This window comes from Sinocyclocheilus anshuiensis, unplaced genomic scaffold (genome assembly GCF_001515605.1).
Source record: "Sinocyclocheilus anshuiensis isolate Anshui unplaced genomic scaffold, SAMN03320099.WGS_v1.1 scaffold200, whole genome shotgun sequence".
NCBI classification, from domain to species: domain Eukaryota; kingdom Metazoa; phylum Chordata; class Actinopteri; order Cypriniformes; family Cyprinidae; genus Sinocyclocheilus; species Sinocyclocheilus anshuiensis.
In genome coordinates this window covers 432,895-447,733 of record NW_015558595.1, presented here as the reverse complement: position 1 = coordinate 447,733, position 14,839 = coordinate 432,895, and the positions used below count along the sequence as shown (strand labels likewise).

The 14,839-nt window shown below is 36.4% G+C and overlaps 2 protein-coding genes across 2 annotated transcripts in view; one reads left to right on the top strand and one right to left on the bottom strand.

Moving 5' to 3' along the window:
• Positions 1-793: 793 nt before the first annotated feature.
• ndufb2 (NADH:ubiquinone oxidoreductase subunit B2) lies at positions 794-2,444 on the top strand. The gene is made up of 4 exons (XM_016475790.1): positions 794-1,001; positions 1,848-1,992; positions 2,102-2,197; positions 2,304-2,444. The coding sequence occupies exons 1-3, from the start codon at positions 916-918 to the stop codon at positions 2,174-2,176; spliced, it is 306 nt and encodes a 101-aa protein (XP_016331276.1). The 5' UTR covers positions 794-915; the 3' UTR covers positions 2,177-2,197; positions 2,304-2,444.
• Positions 2,445-3,821: 1,377 nt separating this feature from the next.
• kdm7aa (lysine (K)-specific demethylase 7Aa) overlaps positions 3,822-14,839 on the bottom strand; it is a 21,439-nt gene continuing 10,421 nt past the window's right edge. Inside the window, 14 exon segments of the mRNA XM_016475792.1 lie at positions 3,822-4,905; positions 5,782-6,101; positions 6,214-6,332; positions 6,434-6,525; positions 6,679-6,857; positions 7,880-8,025; positions 8,164-8,361; positions 9,544-9,630; positions 9,725-9,816; positions 10,082-10,188; positions 10,308-10,395; positions 12,650-12,812; positions 12,981-13,167; positions 13,337-13,478. Coding sequence (XP_016331278.1) covers positions 4,817-4,905; positions 5,782-6,101; positions 6,214-6,332; positions 6,434-6,525; positions 6,679-6,857; positions 7,880-8,025; positions 8,164-8,361; positions 9,544-9,630; positions 9,725-9,816; positions 10,082-10,188; positions 10,308-10,395; positions 12,650-12,812; positions 12,981-13,167; positions 13,337-13,478 — 2,009 coding nt within the window. The 3' untranslated portion in view covers positions 3,822-4,816.

The window sequence follows — 14,839 nt, the reverse complement described above, 5'->3', positions numbered from 1 at the left end:
TATGCTAAAATATGTAGCCTGATAACCTGTAAACTGTTTTTTTTTTTTCATTAAAGAACTGTTATTTGCTTATATTTAATTGCCAAACATACAGTTTTGAAACATATATATATAATCACAGGATTAGTCATATTTAATTATGTTATTCTTCTGACACTCCTAGTCTCTCCCAGCCCTTTGAATATTGTCTTGGACAATAGTCCTCGGAGTCATAAAGACAATAGTAGAGAAAATGTTGAGATTTATTGCTGTTTGTGCAAATAAAGTACTATTTCAGATATAATGATTACTTGTCTCCTGTGCCCTGTTTTCATAGTCTGAATTAATACAATTTCCTAAACATTTCTTCATGTAATGCATATAATAAAATAAATGCAAATAAAGTACAATAAAATTGAATTGCACAGAGTGAATTTTAACATAAATTACAAAATTTAGTACTTAATTTTATATGAAGTTGATTGGAAAAACTTAATTTATACATTTTAACACTCATGTTTTGTTATGCTTATTTAATTTTTTTGGAAACACCGGGGGCAAGTTCAAGCTCAAACGTTTTGCTACGGTTTCCGGTTTGAACGACATGTTTCCTGGAACAGCTGCCATAGTTGCAACTCTTCAGAACAGGGTGTTCAACGCATCACCGTTTCCGTTTAAAAAACGTTTTGCACCGTTTTTGTCGGGGCTGAACGCAGCCCTAGTCGATCTTTTCTCAGTTGGTATTTGGCGCCCTCTATCGAGCAGACAGTGAGTAGCATTAAAACGCCTTGTATTAAGTGACCAATCACAGCGCTCGTTATTAGCAGGTCAAAGAAACAGCCGCTGCAAACTTAAGGTGACATTTAGCTATCTGGTCACCGCAGCTCATCCGAGCCAAAGCCATTTTAAAAATAGAGTGGTGGCACAAATATAAGCATGTCTTCTCTCAGGAGGACGGCGGGTGTCCTCCGAACCGGCCTGCAGCTCTTCAGACGCGGACCTCAGCAGATGACCGTCAGAAAGTGAGTGTTTATGAGCAGGACGCTAACAGGCTAAACGTGCTGCTTCAATACAGTCAAGTCTGTAGTTTGGTTCTTGGAAAGTCTAAATAATACGTAAGAAGCATAACGGCGCTAATTCAATTTAAATATACGGAATTTAGCCAGATTTATAAATTAGGAATTAGATAGCGGGATATAACTATAGAGTAGAGGCTAGAAGTGTTTACCCTGGTCGTACCATAGTACATGTAATACCATAGCACTGAGTGTTTATATTTTCACATACAATGGTATTTGCAATGTACTCCAAAGTACAAGGTCTAAAATAGTTGTTGGTATTACTATGGGACTTGCCATAACACATGCTCGTACCAAGGGAAAACTACGATAAATTGTCTAAAAAAATGTTAGTACCACTGTACTTTGTAAATGTAGTTAATTGCATTAAGGGTCTAATAATGAAGTTTATTATAAATTCAAAAAAGATAGGTCCTAATATGATGCATTTACTATTACTTAAAAGATAATTCCTTATTTCTTTTTACTTGTTTGTCCGATGCAGATAAATGTTTAAGCTTTGTAAGAACAAGAAAATAAATGTAAAAATATGTGAATGTGTACTTTAAAAATTAATGTATTACAGAAATAATTTAATATAATAGATTTTAAAAAATCAAATTTTATGAACAATTTATTAATTTTAATTATTGTAGGTTTTTTTGTTTGTTTATAAATATCCATATATATTTGTTAAGCTTGTCAGTATCAGCATATATCATGGTTTGTAGTACCATGGGTTTGCATTAGCACTGCTAGCCATAAAATTTCACTTACGTACTGGTAATCTTTCTGTCGGCTGTGTTTTAGGGCAGGAGGTGGCGCTCATATTGAACCCCAATACAGACAATCTCCTCAGCTCACCAGGAACCAGAAGTTTCAGGCAGAGCTGCTCAGCGGCGCCATGTGGTTCTGGATCCTGTGGCACATCTGGCACGATCCAGACGCCGTACTGGTGAGTGGAAACTGCATCAAAATAGATGAGCAATGGGATTAAATGTTACCGTTTTTAGCCATTTCATAATAAACAGACTACCAGCCACTTAACTATATTGTCTCTTTAGGGTCATTTCCCATGGCCGGACACTTCAGCATGGACAGATGAGGAGCTGGGAATTCCACCTGATGATGAAGAGTAGATTCACCCCCAACAACCCAATGTACATATGTGTAACTCATTTACATACAAGAGAAATAGCTTATTTCCTCAGTGCAGTTACCTGGTGTTGACAACTGATATTTCTCTTCTCTGCTTTGCATTCGCAGATGTGCACCAGATCACAAAACCCGCACATTTTCTGTAGAGGAAACTGAAAGTTCCTGTTATGTATATGGACTTATTATCAAGTCTAATTGTTAAAGTTGCATTATAAAATAAAGAAATAAAAGCCATCAACACTTCAATTAGTCAGTAGAACAGTGTTTTATCACTAAACATTTGGTAAAGGGAAGGGGAAAACAGTGTGATCTACAAAACATTTCCCTCATCGTATATATACATTGCACTGGAGAAAATCCATCACATCCAAAGAGAACTCTGGGACATTTTGAAGAGGAGGAATAGAACACAGCATTTGAAAACACAGTGACGTTAACGTCTATACCACAGTCGAAAATGGAAATGAATGCTAGAGATTAACAAATACTGTACAATTAATGCGTCAAAAGAAACCTGTCTGAAGACCAGCTCGATTGATCAAATATGAAGGAGATGAGCTGTTGCCTTCAGAAAGCTGAAATTTACAAAGGGTGCTCGTCTATATTAAGGTTAGTGAGTGGGAACAGAGGAACATTTTTTCATAAAACACATGCGCACGAGCAAACCTCAAAACCTTAACAAAGCCCGAGTTTTAGCAGTTATCAAACTCAAGTCATCCAAAATAGTGCATTTGCTTTTCGAGCCAACAGACCTCTTACACAACAATCAAGAATAGCTGATCAAAATCTGTCGGTGCTGCTCTATGCACAAAGTCCAACATTTTTTTAAATATACTGTACAGCAATGACATGTTTCCACAAAACTTGCTCTCAAAACATGATTTTGTTCTGAATCTGGAATTTACGTCCACTGGACAAAAAGAAAAGAAAAGTAAAATTATTGGGAATACATACATTTGTTGGCAAATTTGTGGAAACGAGTATAAAATGAGTTTGTATGACAGTGCTGGTGATGAATTCAAAGATGTCACCTGTTCGATGTTCCCTGAGAAAACGTTTCATAGCCTCTCTAAGAAATTCACACACAAATACCACTTTTTTGTTGTTGTTCCCACTTAAATTCTTTTGTCCCGTTTCAACAGGTCATAAAAACAACATAAAGCAACATTATTCAAACAAACTCAATTTGCACTAATATTTCAGAGGTAAATTTAACAGGTTAAAATCATTCAAATTTCTTTTAAGTAGCATTAAATGTGTTAACTACAAAATCCATCAAGCTGAACCTAAACAAAATCCCATTCCTCTTGAATCGGTAACATTCAAAATTATACTCCTATTTACAAAACTATCCAATGCAAAGGGAAAAACAGGAAACTCAATGCAATATAAATCCTTATATCTTTGAAATTAATAAATAAGCTGTTCAGTCAACAAAATATTTTAAAACGAACAAACATAAATTATGCAGAATGAGCGAAAGATCACTGTCAATCACGTGACAAGCATATTTAGTCCTCGCAAACTACACCACATACAGTATTTGAGAGGCAGCGCTCCAGGGTGCAGTACCTCTCTGTGGCCACTGGGTTGTGACAAAGGCAAATTAATGCGTGGCAACGTATTTTCCTCAATTTTCCCAGTGTGAAAGCAATATTTCGCTAGCTTTCGGAATAAAAAAAAAATACAAAAAAGGTTGACAACATCTGATGCACCTGCAATACAAGGATTGCCAGACTAGCAATGTAAAAACATCTTTTAAATCTAATGTTTTGTTTTTACAAAATGAGAAGAACTTGAACGTTTTATATAAAAAAATACCCCAGAATATTCCTTTAAATCACCTATTTATGTCCACCCAAGAATAAATGTAGTATAAACGCTGTTAAATCAAAGAAAATCATGTAGTTTTTTTTATCTTTGCCACTTTTTGATTTCTTTTGATGGCTGTACTGTTATGACCAATACTTTCCACTATGAGAGGACTTCCTGTGCATCCTAAAAGTAAGGACCACTAAATCATCAATACATCACTCACTGCTGTACAATTATTGCTTAAAGGGGCAGAGGGGACTGGAGACGGATTTATAAATGTTCAGCACCATTTCCAAAGCTCACACATCAGCCTGAGACAATCAAAGTAGAGAGAAATAGGCAGATTGATAATGACTTGAGGGGAATCCGAAGGACAGTGTCAGGCTGTAGAGGGCTAGGAAGATGTCCTTAGCCTGCGAGCGCCTGGACACTCATGCTACAGATGTGGTAAGAGGTAGGGTGGGGGAGGGGAGAGGAGAGGCCTCAGCCCGTGATACACACTTGCGGCTCGTTTTCCTACACGCTGCTCTCTGGACCTCCGACCATCCGTTTCTGTGCTTCCTCTTGAAACTTTTGGCTGTTAATGTTGAAATGTTGTCCAAAGTAAAGCAGTTTTTCCCTACGCTGATGGATAACGTGTTGTATTTTGTGTGAATTGTGAAAAAGAAAACAAGTGAGCCATTAAACATACCCTGTCACCTAAACATGCACAGTAAGAGAACTGTGTGTGTGTGTGTGTGTGTGTGTGATAATAGTCCCAGCGTATAAAGAAAAGCAGCTGTGTTGATTTATTACACGTCATCATGCTACAGGAATAAGCCTTTATGGCGGCTCATTTTCAATATCTTCCCAAGCCTCTGTTTAGTTGTCGCCTGTCCTTTCTTAGGACGCTTTCCTGCAATAAAACCACAAAAACACGATATAAGCAAAAGCTTTCAAGTCAATACTAGCCCTTCAGCAGTAATAGTTGCAAACATTACTGTTAACCCAAGAACATACATTTTTGGAGTGATTTTGTGAACTCCCAAGAATGTTTTATTGGTAAACGTCATATAAGTGGGTAAAAAAAAAATCCTTTAAAAATGTAGTTTAAAATAAAGCAATAAGCGCCAAGAAGCCGTGGTTTACAGTGAATTTACAGGTGCATTTCAAATTTACAACAGCTTCGAACATGGCTCAGCCAATCAGAATCAAGGACCGGAACTATCCGTTTTATAATGTGCAACATACTTAAATGTATTTACTGTATTTCAAATGATATTTAAAAACCTTTATACCATGTTAAAGAAAAGTTTTGACAAATTTGATGACTCTAAAAATGTCATGTGGTGTAACCAAGTAATAACTAAAACATTTTCTTTGCACTCTGAATAAATGTGAGTGCACAACTATTTTCAAAATGTCCCTTCACATATTCTAAGGCAAAAATAAATGTAACAAATATCATAATTTTCCACAAAAAAAAGTAAATTAAATTATATATATATGACAAGTCTCGGTTATATATACATATATATTAAAATATAGTTTTAAACCAATTTTCATACTTTCACATTTTTTTCAAGATAAAAAATATAGTTTCAACAAAAATCTATTTTTAAAGGTCAAATTATTGACTTTGATACACTGTTATGAGGGTCAGCAGAGGTCCTCTATATGATTTTTGGCAAATAAAATTTTTCCTTTAATAAGAAATAACAATACAAATATTATTGTTACTATGATTTTTTTATTTTTTTCCCCCGAAGTAATAAAAGTTGAGTCAGCTTACCTTTAGTGGCCTGGTTGCTGATAGGTGTGGGGTTGGGGGTGTGTCTTTTGGAGGGGTGGAGGGGAGGAGAAAGTGAGCTCTCTCTATATGAATATTCCTCTCTGAGACTCCCATCCTCTCCCTCTGGGCTGCGGGGTGCCGAACAGGGTTCACTGCTGTCCCACGCATCACTGCTGCTGTTGCTGTTACCGTTACCCTGACTGGACCACCAGTGCTGCTGTAAAATATCGCCCCCTGCTGATGCCTGCTGACACAGCAGCCCCGCCATAGACAGCATGCCCTGAATGGCATCAGCTGTGCTCGGTGAGGTAGGACGTTCTCTGCGGACAAGAAGTTTTCAATTTTAGCACAAAAAAAAGAGAAAAGGGACTTAAAATGAGCTTTTAAACTGTGCCAAGTTTCTCAGGTGTGTAAAATGAAGGGCAGCCGTACCGTTTTAGCGCTTGCTTATGGTGGCCGTGCGGCCGGCCGCTCAGATGCTCCACAAAACTCCCTGAGTCTCGCTTGCTTCCTCCATCCTCTTCCTCAGAACTCTCTGACTCCGAGCGTTTCTGTTTAAAGAAAGGGTGATGGAGAGGATTAGGATGGACAGATGATAAGCCATTTAACCAAGTGTTTAGCTCCTGGGGAGCTTATTGGACATCATCAGCACCTCAGCAGAATCTTCTGCTTCTGACTCTGAGTCACTGTCTGAAGACTCTACATGTGGCGACTCTGTCCTGAGTTCTGTCTGCTCAGTTAGACCTGACAAAATAACAAGAGTCAAACAAATCTCCTTTTACATTATAATCAATCACTATTAACAGAAGAAAATTATGCTTTTTATGGCTTCAGTATTATGTAAGCATTCTGGAGAAAACTGGGTTGCGACATCCTCTACAGCTCCGAATAACTCACCGTGATTGACTGGTTTCTTGATAGTGCAGTGTACTCTTAATTCATCCTCTCGCTTTTCTTTTTTCACTTTTTCTTGTGGGCACATCAGCAGGCTTTCAAATTTGATCCCGTGTTGATGATACTGCAACATTTCCACTCCATTCTCTTTGGCTGCCACATTACTGATAGAGAACCTCTCCCTGTGAGGAAGGAGGACACACTTCTTCACGAGATGTTTAGAATACAAAAAGCCTTCAAAAAATAACATTTTATTCCTATAATGAATATATCACAATAAACAAATAAAATATAAATAAAAAATAAAATTTAATTATAATACATCAAATATAAGCATACACTACCATTCAAAAGTTTGGGGTTGGTAAGATTTTAATAATATTATTATTTATTTATTTATTTATTTATTTTTAAAGACATCTCTTCTTCTCACCAAGGATCCACTTATTTAAAATGACGGCAAAGCTGAATTTTCAGCATCATTACTCCAGTCTTCAGTGTCATGTGATCCTTCAGAAATCATACTAATATGCCGATTTGTTGCTCAAGAAACATTTCTTATTATTCCAGTTGTGCTGCTTAATATTTTTATGGAAATCATGCTACATTTTTTTTTCAGGATTCTTTGATGACCAGAAATATACTGTATATATATATATATATTTATTTTGTAACGATGTAAAAACTTTTACTGTCACTTTTGATCAGTTTAGTGTATCCTTGATGAATAAAAACATACATTTCTATTTAAAAAAAAAATCTTAAGAGATAAAGCTAGTATAAAGAATACTAGTATAAATCAAACTATATCACGCCAAGAATTAAGAGGTAGAGGTGGGGGGGGGATCACAATACCAACATTTTAGTAGTCAATATACCAATACAAGTTAAATAATACAGATGTCTACAAGTTAAAAGAAAACAATGGCATGGAATTTTGCTTCAAAATAACATTCAAGTAATAAAGAACAAAGAAATTTCGAATTTTTTCTTATAATGTCTAATAACTTTCTTTTACAAATAATGTTCAATTACTGTAAAAACAGTTTGGTTATTATTAACATTATTAAGATTAATATTGCTGTACAATTACCAGTATGATTGTATTTTTTTCTTAGTATCAGCTTTGATAAGAATGACAGCTAGTGTCCAATAGATAGACAATCTAATGTCAAAAAACAAGTGAAGCTACCAGGACCCTCACCGCATAATTTTGCCATTACACAGCACCAGGCGCAGGGCGTTGTCATGACTACCCTCAACAGCTACTGCAGACACCGAAGACACTTTCTTGAACTTGCCATTCACTTTGGAGCTGAAGTCTGGGTCCTGTTACAAGAGATGAGAGGTGTTTATACTGGAAATGAATAATAATAATTGCATGCTGCTAAAGCAGTGAACATATCTAATATCAAGGTGAAAATGTCCTCTACAATCATTTGATAGCATTGCATTACAGTCATATGATAAGGAATGATAAAGCCTAATGACGCTATGGAGAACCTCCAGTGTGTGAAGCTCCAAGACATCCAAGTTAGAGGGCAGTCTGCGGCTGTGATGATGATGATGATGATGGTCTCGTAGCCGCCAAGCGGCCCGCTGTACCTGATATCCTTTCTCCAGTGATGAGCGTGTTAAAGGCCACTCAGCACTTCCCTGAGATTTTTCAGCTTTATTCGATTCATCCTGTTTAAGAAAACACAGCAAATCAATTAAACTTCTTGGAGGAGCTGCTTTTGCAGCCGTGTTGCACCATGTAGAAACTGCCATTACATTAATGGGCAAACATTTAAATAAGGAAAAAGAAACATTTTAAGAATATTAAATATATTTTACATTTTATAAAGGGAGGGGTTGCGGGTAGATCTTATAATTGGATACTTTGATTGATTGATTTATTTTTCTGCACAAATTGCAGCAAATAAATACTGCCAGGTGTATGTTGACATCCCTGTGTGTTTTGGTACAAGATCTTGCACAGTTAAGTTATTGTGAGTTTATTTATTATTATTTATTAATTTTTTATTTTTTTGGTTCAGCAAAATTTGTCTAGTCGTGATTCGCCAGTCGTTAAGTGTTGTGTTGTGGACTGACTCAGTCATTAGGTTTGTGCTCCTCTCTGACTGTCAAAAGACTAGAATCTGTTCCAGTCGATGGAAACAGTCTTTAAGTGCGTTCAGAGTTCAGTCTTAGAGTGTTTCAGCTAGTCGTGTAGTGTGTCCCCAGCTTTAGGGATGTGCCCGAAGTCTAAATCCGAATTCGGAAAGGCACGGAAAAGCAATACAAGGCAATCTACGGAGCCCCTAAAGGGACATTGTTAGGCTTGCTGCGGTAGTCAGTCACATTAAAGTACATAAAATTTCACTAATCGCATGAAGATAGTAAGGATAGATGACTGACTGATGTCGAAGGATTTGGTGCGCAACAGATCCATAGCGTCATTGACAAATATCTTGTAAAATCAGTACCGCCACTCCCTATACACAGAGTACGCATGATTGTGAATTCGTGAAAGTAAAACGCGAGCGCACATTCAAAAGCGTTTTCAATCCCGATATTGATAGTGGCTCCCTGATGCCTGCAAATTATATACAATATAATTACCCAATATAATTGTGAGACAACGCAAAAGCATTGCAACTTATTTTTCTTCACGTCACATATTTTTTCCATCACCATGTCCCTTTAGGGGCTCTGTAAAATGCATCATTTCCTTTCCGAACACAGTATTCAGCTTCAGGGACATCCCTAGTTCTCATAACATTGCAAAGTGAACATCAAAATAAAAAGCAGCTTATGTCTAAAGACCTGTGAATTATGGTCTCATCACCCATTCAAAACCACTCAGCTTCTTCAGGCTTGTCTTACCTCCAGGTAGCGGATCTCTGTGGTCAGAGCTTTAATGAGACGGCTTGGCCTGATATTGTCTGGAACCTCACTGTTGGGTTGAGTTAACTGCAGAGGAAACACAGAGAAAATGAGCATGTACAACAGCCACAGGAGTTTTACTATAAAAACAATGACAGAGAAAAAGCGGACATTTTCTTACCTCCCTCCTCAGCCACGTCTTCAGTGATGAGATTAAAGCTTTCACCCCGTCCACTAGATAACCCCGAGGTTGACATTTATCCTCCCGCAGCTCTGAAACACAAACATGTTTCAATCTGAATCTTCACTTGATCATGATGCTACATCTACAACTACATTTATGCAAGGAACTACATTTGCATATTGGTTTATGATGACATGACATGGAGGTAAACACATATTTCATCATTTTTTAGTAAGTGTTTTATTGATAATCATATTATTAGCTTTTCATCAACTCCCAAACCCTTTGCACGTTCCCTCATTTTTCCCAGTTTGGGAAAATCCTGCCCTGCATGAGCAGTCCTGTCCCACTCACCTTTAAGGGTCTCCAGAAGGTTTTTGGCCACATACCAGCAGATGGCCTCAAAGTAGGGGAACTTAAAGAGATCTGGAGTCTTCAGTCTGCGTTCCATCTCATAACACCTAAAATGTGGATGGAGAGGTAGTTCAGTTCCAGCAGGAATACGTTTAGAAACCTGAACTTAACTATAGTGACAGTAACAATACAGAGAAGCTTCATCAAAATTAATTCAGGATTTTACCTGAGCTGCATGCCTATGTTTAAGTTATGCAAGAAGTTCCCACCAAACGCCATGGAATCCTGAGAAGTGAGCACTGCATGGATCCAACCTGTAGAGGGCAACAGAGATCAACATTCAGGCCTCGGGAAAGATTACTTTATGCAGACCTGGTTCATTTTCACTAGCTAAACCAAAAACAATAGTTAATCATCATTCTGTCTCTGAATCATCTGTATATATATATATATATATATATATTATTTTGATTAAACACTACTAGCAAGTTACACCATGTTAAAACACCCATTTCATTAATTAGCATATATCTTAGTTTAAAAATCAAAGGATTAAGAATTAATATTTAATCTATTAAACATTTTACATTTAATTTACATAATTTAAATGTAATTTAATTCAGGAAGTAAAAAATACTGATTAAAATAATATAAAATATTTAAATCTTATTGAATAAAAATCTAAAGAAAACATTAAGAATTAATATTTAGTATATTTTAAACAATTTAAAATAATTGATATGTTAATATTTTAATTTAATAAAATTTGTATTAAATCTAATATAATTTTAATTTTATCCAGAAAAAAAAAGCACACATAACTTACAATACAAAATCACTTTGAGACTACCACAAGTTATTCTCACAATTTTCATCCCTACAATGCTCTCAGCATCTTTGAAACAGCCTAAGCAGTTTTTACTTCTTTTGGGAAAAAGCTCCTTCAAATTGTCACTAAATTGGCAAATTTTTTACAAAACCTCACCAATGTCAGCCAGCCAGATAAATAAGCAGAACTGAAGTTTAAGTTCCATTAACTGGCTAAAACTCTCTTACACTGAACCATGGCATATTACTCCATCTGTATTAATCAGCCTTGATATTCATAGACATCAGCAAAATACAGTGTACACACACAATTCACAACAGTAACCAGTGTGTATACACACACATACAAATACACATCAGCAAAAGCCAAATATAGAGTTATCTCACACCCACACCTCACTGCCACTGACAGAAATATCAGTTTTATCTCTCCGTCTAGCTGCATGTGCATTGGCCACCGTGTGCAGACATGTTGCTAAACAAGAAGGGGATTTCTGCTTCGTCATATGTGACGTTCTGCTCGAGGAGGGAAACCCACATGCTCACTTTCACACGCCACAAATACACATGCTGCGTAATGCATAATGAATCCCTGCTGCAAGAAGAGTTACGTCTACTGCCTCCGCAGTGGTTAAAGACCATTTATAGCACTCTAAATGCATGCTGAATTAACATAGCGCTTCTGACGATCGATTAAAGGAACGCCCAGATACTTTTCATTCTACATTCTTTCCATTCGGTGAGATGCACGTGAATTGCATCATAGCCCATCAGAGTGTTTTTATACTGTTTACCACGTTGCTCAGCGAAGATCGTTGCCCAACACTCCCACTATAACAAAGGTCATCTGTGTTGGACGCTGATCCACATTTTCCTGGCAGGAGCTCTGGGAAACCGCCTGATCTTATTTTCGCCTTGCCGTACCATGTACGTGTTTTTCTACAAAAGCGCACATGCTATTTTGCAATGTGGGGTCAAACAAGGATACAAAAGGCATGTCGTTGTTTGGGTCGATGACAAATAAGAGCATCTACAATAAATAAAGAAACATTTTTTTTAAATCTAGTTAGTTAATTTCTTGGCAATGTACTCCTTGTATTACTGTTGGTTCCATATGCTTTTGAAAAATATTTATAGAATTTAAGAAAAGTTTCAAAGTAATGACACTAAAAATGTCATGTGGTGTAACCCTCAAGTAAAAAGTAATACCAGTTTTCCTCATGCCTTAAACATGTGAGTGTACACATCTTAATCATCATTTTTTAAAAATGTTTATAAATATAGGTTTCATAGTAAAAAAGTAACAAACGTGACATTACAAATATCATGAATTATTAATTCATAAATATCATTACTTTTTGGGGAGTCACACCACATGACATTTCACAACCTGAACTGACCTTTCTTTGTCACATAGCCATGAGGGACTCTAAGTTATGGTTTGTACATGTTTGTTGCACCACGTGATTTATGATAATATTAAAAGATCGTGGCAAACAACTAAGGTTTTCTGTAAAAATTTCATTATTTTAATGATGCTTGTTTCTTCATTTTGATATCATGACAGTTGTACCACCCTGACAATTCTGACATGAAATAACATTTTAATGATTTTTAATTTTAATATAGTTTAATTTATAATTTAAAATTAATTTTAACTGATTTTATTTGGGCACCAAATGAAGGGTGGGGATAATCTTTCGATGGACACCAAAAATGATTTCGATTCTGCGTTCTCACCAGTGGGGAGGAAGATGGTAGTTCCCTGCTTCACCACACATTTGTAACACTTGTCGACTTTATCCCCAAAGAATACTTCGCTCTGACTGGGTGATGAGCTCCAGGACTCATATAGTGCAAGGTTAGCCTTAGTCGGCTTGATCAAGTAGAAAATCTTCTCTCCCTGCAAAAAAAAACCACATCCTTATCAGCACTTATCACTTACATAACTGTAATATCACATGACCGAATCTCCACAAATTGCTTATGAAACCATTTAGATGGTCATATACAAAAAAACTGTACACTTCATAAAACAGATTCACATCATAAAACAGGCCTTAGTTCTTACCCAGAGAACATGATACCACACTGAAGTTCCTCCAAAATCGATGTGGAAGTCTGTGTAACTGTTTTTCATTCCCATGAGACAATACTTCTGCACAAATGGTTTGGGGAAGAACGAGTCATCAGGCCAGTAGTTCTCAACCCAGGACATCTTCTGCGCAATTTCAGGAACCTCCACCAAATTGGACATCCTAAAACAAAGAAGAAAACAAAAATTAGACTTCAAAAAAGCATTTATATGTGTTAAATGTATAATGCAACAACACTGATTTTAATGCTACTTGAGTGTTATCAACCAGTAAAATAAGCTGAAGTTACGTTGCATAGAAAGGAAAACGATGGGTTCCCACACAGACATACTTTGTATCAGAGAACTCCAGGCTGATAAGATTTAACACTTTTGGTCGTTCAGGTTGGTAGTAATATTTCACGAACTCTCCCAGCTTGAGCTTGCTGTCTGCCTGTCTTGCGACATCAATCACATCAATGACTTTATTTGCACCTGGAAAAAGAAAGTGGGATATTTTCAAATTGGTTGGGTGTTTACAGGACAGAGTTTCTCATATATAAATTCTCTGTTATGTCGGTTTCACAAACACAAAGTCTGTAATAAGGCTTTTGAGAAACATAGCCGCAGGGCCGCAAATCACGAATGACAGCTGAGGACCGGAAACAGCGCTGGACAGCTGCCGGTGAAGTGACTGCAATCCCTCGACACACACGCGCACACACACAGCTGGCCAGTGTCTGATAACAGGGAACAGCTGGAGGAACAGTCCCACAAACACATAATTGTGAAAGGCTCAAGGCCAAATTTGGGAACTGGACAAAACACTGCATTGCCAAGCTGAAATTTTTGTGGTCATCTCCAGCATTTTGTGGTTTATAATATTAAGTTAAAAATCAACAGACAACATTTAAAGGTAAGGCCTTTAAAGTTCACCCCAAAATTATTCATCATTTATTTATCTATCATTATTTTATTATTATAAGTGAATGAGTCAGTGTTTTTAGTATTATTTACATACTATTATAGTATTTATCATATTTATATAATATTTGCATTTTTACATTTTCAGTTCAATTTCAGTTTAAGTTTGAGTAATTTTATGTGCTTTTGTCATTTTAATTAGTTTATCATTTCTATATAGCTTTATTTTTCTTTTTTTTTTTTTTAGTTATAGTACTACAAATTCAAATGCCAAGGCACCATTTCTAATTTTCATTGTTTTTCATAAATATTGTAGTTTATTTTAGCTTAATATCAATTACAGAAAATTAGCTCCAAAATGACAAAAAGTACCATAAAACTAACATAAAAATAGACCATACAACTATATTTAAATTCTCCGATAACTTTTCTTGAGGAACAGACAGAAATTTAAGACAGTCCCAGTCCCTATTCACTTTCATTATTTGGAAAAGAGCAGCTTGAACACTCTGCCAAACCTCTTCTTTTATGTTACACAGAGTATTCAGAATTCAGAATATTTGGAAAGTGAGTAAATGACAAAATTTTCATTTTTGAGTAATGATACCTTTGACTTCCTTTTAAAACGGTTCTGATAAATAATGTTGCATACAGTTTGTTAAAGTCTGACAGTCTGACCACACACACACAACAATATTATTCTCTTAATTTGGCCATAGATGGAAGAATGAGTGTTTCTCATAATGTGCTTATCTTTTCTAAGAAAAGAAAAGCAGGTGTAGGGAGAAAAATGGAAGAAACGACAGAGAGAGAAGGTTAGTGGCCTTTTGTCTGTTGCCAACTGGCTGGGTAACATGATCTGTTGAGTGGCCCCCCTCTCTCTCACACACACACACACACACACACACACACACACACACACATACACACAC